We start from the raw sequence: 12182 nt of genomic DNA on the forward strand, positions 1-12182 counted from the left end.
AAACCGGTGCAGTGCTCTACCAACTAGGCTATCAAGCCATCTGGGAGCTGGTCACCTTGTTAATTCGTAATATACCCATAGAGGGTGAAGAATGCAGGTGACTATATGAAATATGTATTAAATTTGAACTGCGTAGAAAGTTCTTAAGACATGAATGATCGATCATCCCAGTTATGAACACAACTTTTAACAAAACCCACCCATCGAAGTTTAATCAAGTACTAGTACACACTGTAACAGGAACGTACTATAGCAAACTTTGATTTAAATTAATATTATTTTCGACAGGATATTAAAAGGAACGTTTCTTTACATTTAAATTTAAAACTCCTCCATCGCACTGAGAAATTGTTACCGCAGACTAATATAGCTACAAACAGTTTATGGTATCTGACAAACCTTCCTGCTGACTACTGACAACACGGTATAGTGATGAAGAGCCCACCCCAACGCAGATTGAATATGGAACGGAAGAACTGTTTTTAGGGATTTCCGTCTCTTAGTTCATAAAAAGAGCTCAGTCCTATCAACTTTATATAACGTGTTTTGCTCTCCCCTCGAAAGTAACGAGCTCCCGAAAGTAACGAGCCCCGAAGGCTGCTAATTCCGAAAGTAACGAGGGTCGTTACTTTCTGAAGTTTTCGGTATTAACCTCTCTACTACGGCAACGACCACTGAAACGCGTCTCTACCGCCAAAATAACCTTGACCGACGAACGGTGTATTCAAAACCCTATTGTTTTTCTTATAAAAAGACACCAAACTTGATCCGTGACGCGCGTCGCTACCTACCATTTCTGTTTTATCGATATACTTTGATCGTGTTGCGTAGTGTTAACATGCGAAAATAAGCATCTAAGAAATAAGCAATAAGAATAAGAAACGATGCACACCTCCCAAAAAACAGGTGTCATGTTACACCCCTTCCTTCCCATAGAGGCCATCTCTGTTTAACGGCCACTTTCCTGTCCCCAAGGTGGCCGCGGTGGAGTGGAGAGGTTCGACTGAGGTTTGAGGTGATGTATCATGGGATATATGAAAATTTCTCCCTACCCTCCTCCTTTTAAATTTTTATTTTATAAATTAGTGCATAGATAACTTGTTTCAGTTGTTACTAGACTATATTTCTTTCCTGGACCTTTAAATGAGCCATTTCAACCCTCAAGTGCAAGTTTGTGTCTGTACTGCATTGTGAAGACAATCACATTTGGAGCAAAACTGAATACAAATCAATGCACACAGCCTAAAAGCTGACCAGCTTTATTAAGTTTGCTGCAAACAACCAGTTTTTGACACAATAAAGTAACATCTTAGAGGCCACTGCCCAGCGTTAACACAAAGAAAAGGGACAAAAAAAAAAATGCTAAAAAAAACACACACACACAAAGATTCAATAATCACTTGACTATGTTACATAATGATCTGGCGTCCTGAAATGAAAATTAATTTGGAAATCCTACTGGTTAAAAATCTCCCTTTTTCTATAACTTTTTATAAGAGTCCTCTACATAATGTTACTGATGCCTGAAGTTGATACAGTACTTTTAAGATTCAAGAATGTTACCCTGTACTGTAGAGTACAGTGAAGGCGTTTACTGGTGTACATAAAATGAGGTACAAGTTTAAGTAGTTTTTTTCTTAAAAGTACTTTCCAACTAGTAAAAGGAGTATTTTACAAACAATTTTAAATTATTGTCTTCTCTTTCCAAAAAGCTTAAAACAAAACATGATTTCCCATGAAAAAGAGCTGTAATTAATAGAGATGGTAAATAATGTGATGTCTTGGGTGCATCGTACTGCATGTGAAGACAAACATATTTCCCCTGTTCAGCTTCTAATAATTCTTGCCAGAATACTGTCGTACACTGTAAAACAAAACAAACTATTACTTAGATACACTTTTATCATACAACTTGAAATCAGCTTTTAGTAACAGTACTTTACTTGATCTAATAAGTACTCTGGGCGCTTACTTCAAATGTATGTTCTAAGGGACACTCAATCGAGGGGCGGACAGTGCTTATTAATTTTAACAACATCAATAGGACTCTGTTTGTTTTCTGTGACGTAGCATGTACTAAAGTCTTGACGTTGAAGGTACTCGTCATCTCCATCTTCATCGTTGTCGATGATAGTCACCTTGTAAACCTAGTGTAGCCATACCTAATATATAGATTTAGGCCAGCCTAAAAGCGTAGCTCCTGGGCCGCATTGTTCAGAGCCAAATAACAAAGGAAAAGGTAGAATTTTGATTTCAGTTTTGTAGCTTTGCGGCGCGGTTTTCTGTATATTGTTTGGCCTTCTGTTTTGAGTTTTAATAATCACTATATACACAAACCAAAGCAGCCAAAAAACATTTGTATAGAAAAAAAAGTTATAATTCGGTTAACTTTTAATCCTTGGTTAGCGTTAACCGGCTTCCGTACAATTCTGCCCTGTTTTCAACAAGTTAACCTGAGATGAGCCCGCGATCCAATCGAAAACCAGCACTTGGTCAGCGGTCAACTTCAAAAAAACACGCGACCTCGATAGGCTGTAAACTTGAGCCCGCGATATGGTCACGTGATACTGGTCAGCGGATACCTTGTTTTGACAGGTGTCAATTGATCATAACATGGATGTCCAATATCAAAGAAGTACACGGTAAACCAAGACTGCATGTCTCTGTCAACCTATTATTCGGAGTATGGCAGCCATGTTGCGTGACTCCGTCATCGTTGTCGTCGCCGTCGTGCGTACGCGCCCACGAGCAATACCGGTAGCCACGATGACCATGAGAAAATCAACTCATGGGTTTCCTTTTCTCTCCTATATGAGTATGGGGCTCTGCTTGGCGGCCCTTTGGGCCGCCGGAGCTCCGCTATAAATTCTTGCTGTTTTTAGCAGGGAGGAGAGGGTGTAAGAGGCGTGCCTATTTGAGGAGAGGTGCTTTACTTCAAATTTTATGTTCAAGGGAGGCACTTAATTAAAGAGGGGCTGCTTGTTCGAGAGAGGGTGCTTATTTGATCAAATAAGTTATGTCTACAATATTAATTCAAAACGTTAAAATGTAAAACGTTAATTCATTTAAAGTACAAAGTTGTGCAAATGCCAAATTTTGTTTGCACTCAATCTTAATCTTTCTCAGTCAGAACCAACTTAATTTATTTTCATTCTTAAAAGTTCTCCAGTGTTACCTATCTTAGAAAACTATCATTCTGAGGTGTCCTTCAATTTGAAAGTAATTTAGTACGTATCATTACATAGGTCCTTAAGCAAGGTATTCTAGAAGATGTTCAGCTTAGAAGAACAACACTCACCTTTGTTGAAGTAGAAACTGAGCAAAATTAATCTGGGATTGGTTGCCCCCGATGGTAATGATCCTGTCATTAGAGCCTGGAAGAGGATCATCGATCTTGATGTTTGCACCACTACGTTGTCTGTAAGATAAAACAAGTGAGCTGCAACTAAAGTATTAGCATGGGAACACTGCAGTGCAACAACGCCTTACCTTATTTGTCGAATTCTTTCACCTCCTTTTCCAATAATGGATCCTGCCAACTGCAATTGTAAATAAAACATATACTTTAATCATGAGTTCAATTTGTGTTTTTTTTTTTATATGCAATGAGGTCTGCAAAGTTTCATTAAATGTAGTTCAAGTTGTCGAAAAGAAAATTGTCAAACTACTTGTCAAAAAGTAACTAAAGTCACACCAGTTGGAATTCTGTGTTTCCATTCACTGTCCAAGGAACCCTAGTCACACCAAATCTTATTGCTACAGGAACTCACGGGTTAAATAAACAATTAAGAAACAAACAGTCTAATGCCAACTCCAAATCCTGCCATGTCCAATGACATTACTTACATCTTTGGGGATGGTAACTTGAGTTGAAGTTTGTTCTCCTCCAGGTGCTGCCCCAGCTCCCCCCTGATTCCACTGACCTACAGTCAAACAAACATAACAACTCAAGGATTATCATTATTATAACTCCACTTAGTTCCAGCAAGATTACATTACAGAATTTGAGATCTTAGATACTTTAATAGGAGATACCACACAGCAGTGGTACAAAAGATGGACCAGTAAATGTATCGTCCATCAACAGAAAACAAATCACTGTCTGTTTATCACCTAAAGAAAAATAAGTAAGAAACAAACTAAAAAATTGTATTGACCATGTTTTCTCTAATTTGCATACGCATCTTAGGTTTTAATGGTTTCTTCCTCACCAAAACTACCAGAATGATACCATACTATCCACTAAAGGGATAAGCACACAAATGCAACAATTTTTTAAGCCAGAGAAACAATTTTTACCTCCCATATCTCCTCCCATGTTTGCACCGCCACCCTGAAATTAAAAATGAAAACAATGCCTGAATCCTACAGTTTAACCACTTGTCTCTTGAGTCACTTTGTGGTATTTATTAGATACTTGACAATTTCTTGGAATGACAACTCAGTGCCCACTATACTTTTGATTCTTTGGAAACTGCAATTTTGTGAAAGTGTAGCAAGGAATAAAACTTACAAAATCCTGTGAGAAGTTTCCTCCAAATCCCATGTTATCACCTCCACCAAAATTGCCACCCCCTCTTCCACCACGACCTCCACGTCCACCACGGCCTCTGCCACCTCCATCTCTCCCTCCACCTCTTCCTCCACTTCGTCCTCGTCCACCACCACCACCACCTCCATAACCTCCGCCATAATCCCAGTCATTAGGTCTCGATGGATCATACAATGACACTGGCCCCTTTAATGGTGTCTAAATGGGAATCAAAGCAACAAAGAAATACAATTAAAAACTACAATATCAAACACTAGACAGACTCCAAATAACATGCATTTTCAAAAAGAGGTAGCTATAAAGATAAATTGCCATTCCTTGTACCACCTAATTTGAAACCAAGCAATATATTCTAAAATCATTACAAAACTCATACTCATAGGTCAAATACAGCAAAATAATTAATGTGGAGTAAAAGAAGCCTTGGGTAGCTTAATCAAGAAAAGTCAGCAACACAGTACTGGGTATACAATCTATACACTCTTGACGCTAGCAAAAATTGTACCACAGCGATCCCAAACTCAACCCCTCTGCCATGCTGATGGCAACAACCTCTCTGAGTTGACCAGGAGGATGTTTCCTTAGAACAGAAAGGAATTCTGTCTTTGCTGTGTGGATTAAAATTGATACCACCATTTTCCATGCTAAATATGCTTACTTGATTCAGTTGGTCAATCACTTCCCTAACACAAGCCACTATCACATCATCAGAACCTGTACAAAATAATCCCACAGAGTACCATCAGACAAAGTAAACCACTAAAAAATTTTGCATAGGCAAGGAAAAACTGTTTTTAACATGAAACAACAATATAGCAAAAGAAACCCCACCACGAATGGAAACAATCCTTTCTGTTGATCCTGGTAAACAATCAGCAAAAACCTAAAAATAATGAAATGAAGTTGTTTCATGCTATAACACTATGGAATTTGCTTAAATAGTTTAATAATTTCTTCAATTTCTTTAATGTTTATTGTGCACTTTTGTACAGAACAAGTTCTCACCTTAATTTGCGCTCCAGTTTGCTATAAAAAAACCAAAGTGAAGAGAATCATAAGAATCAGTAACTTCTAGCACAAAATAAGAAAACTCAGTCCCAAAAACAATTGCGTTAACATTCTTGTAATTTTTTTGCTGTGCTTAAATCCTTATAATGAAACAAGGTCATATGCAGTGAATGTATGTTTGTAATGATTTTCACCCTCAAACTTTCAGTATTTCATTTCAGTAATGCACAAACTCTGCTCAATCAGTAGTTTGCAGATTGTTGTCTGACATCTTAGTTGACCTCTCATGAAACAGAAGTTTACTTCAACAGGTTCAAAAGGTCATGTCCGTGGGGTGTGACTGGTACATTTCCATCCATTTTTTTGTTTCTTATTTTTTTAAGGTTGGTCAGTTATCGTTGTATTTATATGATTGATGGCAGCCAAAAATGCAATCACTAATTAATTACCGTAGATTTTGAATTTCAGAGTTCACCTGTTAAGAGGCACAGCAATTTCATCTAAATAAGAACATACCACACACCAAGTCTGAACAAGCAAAAATCTGACAGCCTATATGCATGTAAAAAGTATTGCATTGTCCAAACCAAAAACTCAATATGTTTCATTTATTTTTGTTTCTACAGGCTATTGAAACTGCTGAATTGGTCATCGGTCAAAATATCCCTGTACAATGACTCTTCAGCTCAATATTCATGCAAGTCACACTCTCTGTTAGTACCTCTCTTGTTTCCTTGATCTTATATCCACCACGTCCAATCACACTCCCAACCTGACTTCGTTGGACAAGCATCTGGATTTCCTTGCCATTTGGATTTTGGGTTTGACGCTAAAATCGTAAAATAAAGCAAACTGTATCAACCACACTGAGGGCATTTAATTTAACTAAAAATTGTGCTTGGTATCCATTACTTGCAGAACCACATGAAGGCTGATAGTTTAAGAAAAATCAATGCAGGGAAAAGATAACAGTGGTGCATAATCTGTGACCAAAACAAAATGATTTTGCATGAAACCTTCTGTTCTCCTTAAGAAGAAAACCACGAAGGTAAGAGAAAGCATACATTGTATACATGTCTTTACCTCGCCAATCTTTGGTAAGCACTCTTCGAAAATCCTTATTGCATCTTCCAGGAAAGCAGTGATTGTCAAAACACTGAAAACAATTAAATACCTACATGAGAATATACACATGGTGACAAAGACTTAATAATACAATTTCATACACACTGTGTTATCTAAGGCAAATTTTTGACAACAAGTCTAGATATGACTAATTTGCAGAAGATAAGGTATGTTAACAGACAATTTATAAAATTAGCAACATCTCTGGTGGAAGACTATGTAGACTTCTGGTTTGTCAGATCTTTGATTTTCTTAAAACATTTCAAGCCAAACTGTGAACAGTTCCACAATAATCAGTTCATGCTAAGTATTTCTTACACAGGGTTTAAAATGGTTAATTTTATGCACAGCATTACAAAGACACAAAATCACAATCTACCAAAACATACATCTATGACACTCAACAACAATAAATACTAGTTGGTAACACAACTTGAAATTAACTTTGAAGTTATGTCAATTTATGACAAGAATCAATCCCTTAAATTATTACAGCATTACACTGTAATGACATGCAGTGTAACGTTAGGGACGGGCAGGACACACATTAACGTGAACCATGGGACATACCGCTCAGGGGAATTGGTATCCGGGACATTGACCACTGCTTTGTACTTGGGTGAGATCACGACAGGGACCAACACGGGGCAGGCAGGTGGATGGACGGACAGACAGTTGGGCAATTGGGATCGGGTGGCAAGGGATGGGAGCAAAGAGGGAATAACAAGAGAAAAAACAACAACTTAGCAGGGATAAACTATTATTCCAAGAGGCAGAACAGAGCATCTGACAACTACAAAGGTACTTGATTAGCCGGATAAACTACAAGGGAAAGGAAGGAGTTAACAGCACGCATTTCAAAAGTCTGGGAAATGACAGTGTTGTAACCTAAAATGTTGCAATTCAATAACAGATACATTCAAAGAAACACTGGAATGAAGTGGACTAACAGATGATATCATCTCTAAGATTTTGTATCCACAAGTAAAAGTCATCATTCTAGAATATTTCTGTCAATGTTCATTCCTTTGCATAAAATAATTAATTTGATATATGTTTATCAATATCATTATGGACAGATGTGACAAAATTGTTGCTTATCTTGATAGTTACACACAGTGATGACAATGAAACGGAAGAAATGGATAATGTAACTTATCCTTAACTCTAACTAATCCTAGTTTTATTCATTAATCGGTAAATCAATTTCACAAGGAAAATCTCTTTCAGCACAAACTATGTTGAAATACTCTGCATATCATGTAAGTTAAATAAAAAGGCTATTACTTCATACCTCACTCCGTAATCTTTTCACATTTTGACCTCCCTGAAGAAAAAAAAAGAAAACAGTTTACAGTAAAAGTTACTTTTCTGGCAAACAAAAATGGGATGTTGTGATCAACAACTGGAACAACAACATGGAATGTAAACTTATTAACTAAGGCATGCAATCCTGTACAACACTCTACTGACAAGCTGATGCACAGGATGAAATTAAAATGTACCAACACAGATCATCTTAATTCAAATTTGTATTAATTTACTGTGTGACTACATCATTATCACAACATACAGTATACCACATGGTAATTTTTATCGACCAACATCAACAGCAAAATCACCATCAGAATATAAACTGCTTTTGACAATACTGTGTAATCTTCCTATGACTCAAATTAGCATTACCTTGCCAATAATGCCACCAGCATCCTATAACACCAAAACAAAAATAAATGGTAGCATTAATGAAACTATAAATGGTGAGATTCACTTAGTATGTAACTTGAAACAGACAGAAATACACAATACAATTAAAATTTGTTTGTAGTTTTAAACTGTTTTAATTTGCAAACTTGTTTCCTCTGGTCTCATAATTACCATCAAAATCTGAACCAAACTAAAGCAAAAACCAAACTGGTTTGGCAGTTAGCATGCGATTTGACAGTCATGTCTGACAAAGATCAAACATAACAGAAATAGGGAAACACTCTACCAAAATATATGATGAGGTAGTATTACTACATTCATGGTTTATTGGTCACTGTTCAATCTACTACCAGTAGTCCCGGTATTGTATTAGTCTTTGAATACTTTCAAGAGTTCTGACCTTGCTTTCGAGAAGAAATCGAAGTGTTGCTTGTTGGCCAGAACCATCTTCCTCATCCTTTGCCCTCTTGGCATGAACATTGCTATTGAAGTCCTCCTCTGCTGGTCTCTTTATACCCATCCCTGTATTGGACAAAAATAAAAACAACAATAATCAAAGAGAGCCAGATAACAAGTTATCACTTTTCATAACCCTGGAATGTTTCTTCGAAAATGCTGTCTGGAACATACATGTATGACCAGATAATCATTGAATCAAAAGAACTCTGCACCAAGCCCAAGCCCAGAAAAAAAAGGTTGCACCTTTAGGGATATATTTGTGCTACCTCTAGGCTTACAGACATTGGAGCCATTTCAGTAATGAAATTCAATTTTTCAGAATTAGGACTGTCTTTCAAACATCTTGTTTCCAGTGCAATTTTGGTGACACCCCCCCCCCCCCCGCCCCGCCCCAAAAAGAATGTTTTTACATATCTGATAAATCAAACTGTGGTGAAAGTTTTAGAAAAAAAATACATTTTTCAAGCAGACATCAGGAACTGAACACACTTGATGCTTTCATTCAACTTTATCATACATGTAGAACTGTACAACATAAGTGACACATATTAAATATAGTAGATAAGTAGAATTACCTTGGTCACCTCCATGTTGTTCCATGACGAATTGAAAAAGTACACTTTAGGCAATAACTGTTTTCCTATAAGACACACCATAAGACAAGGGTTTGCCAATAGACAAAACACAATAAAAGTAAAAAGTTACCGTATTTACCCGTGTATTAGTCGATCCCGTGTATAAGTCGACCCCAATTTTTGAGGCCAAAAACTAGATTTTCTTAATTTCCAGGTAAGAATTTCTTGGAAAACTTATCTTGTATTTCTTAAAATTATCTTTCAGCTACCACAGATATGTAAACAAATCACAGCATGTTTCAATGCGCAGTTTTAAAGCTTATTATGGCACGTATACAAGCGTTTTACCCAGTTTAGCAACACATGTGCATGCAGACTTTTCGATGATAATTTTTGTAAAATGCTCACAAAAATCAAACGTAAGGATTTCAAACAAGCCTTTTTAAGTGCGAAGAGATTAAAAGTGGCTTTATAAGACAGGCAAAACACCAAAGAAGCTCACGACTTTCAGAATGACGCCATAAACAAAGTGCAAAGCGTGTGTTGGGAACTTGGTAGTCAAGCCTTGAAATCGGTCAAGTACTGGTACAGAAGTCCTCGCACTCGTATCCTGCCAGGTTACCAAGCAGAGAAGTTCCAAGCGTGAAAGATATTTTCTCCGAGCGGCTTTACTACAGCTTTATTTAAAGGAAAAATATTGGTTCTTTATGACAAAATTGAGCCAGTGAGTGTCTACAAGATCCAGGTTAAAATTTAACGAATAAATGTTGATGCATTTTAACTTGAAGCTCTGATATGGAGAGACAGATCGCTAAGCGAACGTACGTTGTAAACTGTGCTGCCGCTTATCACATGTTTGTTAACATTGAAAGACAATTATTATGCTAATTATTTGACTGGCGCTTGGATCTCAAGTTTTGACCCATGTATAAGTCGAGGGCGAATTTTTGGACTGATTTTTAGGTCTTGAAAGGTTGACTTATACACGGGAAAATACGGTATAGCAGGTTACAAAGAACATACAATACTATTGACCATCAAATGTAATTCCAAAAAGTAATAACTCAAGAAAGATTTACATGTAATTATCTTGTCATGGGTGTGAGACCATACAAGTATGTCCTGTCAGGGACTCAAGGTTTCTCTGTGTTCCATGCTCATCAGATGATGGATGTTACAATGTATATCTTGCTCAAGACAAGTTTATGTTTAAAAACTCAGCTGTATTTAAACTTGTTAGAGCATTTGGCTATGTGACAACTGAATATAGTAAGGTCTTTGCTATACATTTAAAACAATTGCCCCAAACTTAGTTTTGTTCACAGGGGATATTTGCCAACTGCACCACTCAAGATCAGTAGATGTCTCTATCATGAGCACAGTCTCAGAAATGTCAAATGGATCTTAATCTGTGCTCGAAATAACTGCCCATCATTCTACCAAATTTTGGAAATTGTCCCACTAATTTTATGTGATAAATATAGATACCATAACAGAGCACCAAAATGACTTAACGTTGTAAGCCAAATAACAGCTGCGAAGGAGACTCAGGACTCAAAAAAAGAGAGTCCCAGCTTGCCCTTGGAACAAGTAGCTTTACAATTTTGCTTGCCCTGGGCAAGTCATAGTTCACTCTTTTAACAATTTAGTTGGCAGACCACTTGCCTGATCCCTTGCCCATCAGGCAAAAGAGAGTGAAAAGCTACTTGCCCAGCAGGAGAATCTACAGTGTACTCGTCCCACATGACAGGATGGCACTTTTTTCGAGCCCACAGACTACACAAAACTTTGCAGTATTTTCTTCCACATTATGGAATCTTGCAATTTTGGTCTCGAGGCTGGTAATGAAGTGGGAATTGTATGACGTTTGTGCATTGTTGCACAGTAATCTCAAGAACAAAATATCTTCTAATAATTCAATTTCTTCCACTTTACTGGTAAGTTTAAAGGCAATGAAAGCAGCTAAAAATGGTAACTTAACATTATTTCTTGGCATATCGATTGTTTGTAAGAGAACATGGGCGGAAAATTTTAGATTTGAAAGAGACGTACGACTAAATAATAAGCTTACAAGTTTACATGCTTGTAATGGTACTGTAGCTAGTTTCAAAGACGAAAGCAAGTGTTGTCTTGCTCTTCAGGTGTTTTCATTTCGAATTGATCGCCATTTAAAGTTTACGGGAGGCACAAGAAATGCGTTGAAGAAAGAGAAAATGTAGTTTTCCAAAGCGATTATGACCGATTTTTAATTCGGCGTACACACCAGTTGTGTGCATGCATGCGTGAGAATTTTCAGATGCAATTTACAACATTTTAGCTCGGAAGCCAGTCACTTTTATACCTCTAAAGCCGGCACAAGTATTCAGTTGACCTTTTCAAGTTATTCTTTTTCAGCAAGGTCCGTTCAAAAGGGGAAATAAGCAAAGTTTTACTCACCAAATTCACTCCTTCCGTTCCTCTCAAAAACACCTGGTGCACGCGTTCTGGATGCTTGCTAAGCACTGTGGGAATAGATCCCAGAATGCTTGTCCAGCGAGGTCTGATTTTGTCACGTGACTTTTGTCAGCGTCTTCTCGGTCTTCTCATCTTTCAACATCATAAGCATAAGCATAAGGGCGCAACGGTTTAGATATTCTTATGCTAACGTTTATGTCGCGGCTGTCCCACTAGGGTATAAGCTTCTTTTAGGCTTATGCATAATTTTAGGTTTATGCGTGCCCTACTAGTGAAGACCAGTGAAGACCGGGCTTTATAGA

At 37.4% G+C, this 12182-nt stretch overlaps 1 protein-coding gene across 1 annotated transcript; it reads right to left on the minus strand.

Moving 5' to 3' along the window:
• Window positions 1-1213: 1213 nt before the first annotated feature.
• Window positions 1214-11932, minus strand: LOC145460553 (heterogeneous nuclear ribonucleoprotein K-like). Its single transcript, XM_081445405.1, has 17 exons — window positions 11863-11932; window positions 9427-9491; window positions 8793-8914; window positions 8372-8395; window positions 7980-8012; window positions 7256-7299; window positions 6644-6716; window positions 6282-6389; window positions 5558-5578; window positions 5384-5435; window positions 5211-5266; window positions 4514-4750; window positions 4300-4333; window positions 3847-3923; window positions 3490-3539; window positions 3299-3418; window positions 1214-1864 (listed from the first exon to the last, which is right to left on the minus strand). The coding sequence occupies exons 2-17, from the start codon at window positions 9449-9451 to the stop codon at window positions 1834-1836; spliced, it is 1107 nt and encodes a 368-aa protein (XP_081301531.1). The 5' UTR covers window positions 9452-9491; window positions 11863-11932; the 3' UTR covers window positions 1214-1833.
• Window positions 11933-12182: the final 250 nt, after the last annotated feature.

The sequence above is a fragment of the Orbicella franksi genome, chromosome 1 (assembly GCF_964199315.1).
Source record: "Orbicella franksi chromosome 1, jaOrbFran1.1, whole genome shotgun sequence".
NCBI lineage: Eukaryota > Metazoa > Cnidaria > Anthozoa > Scleractinia > Merulinidae > Orbicella > Orbicella franksi.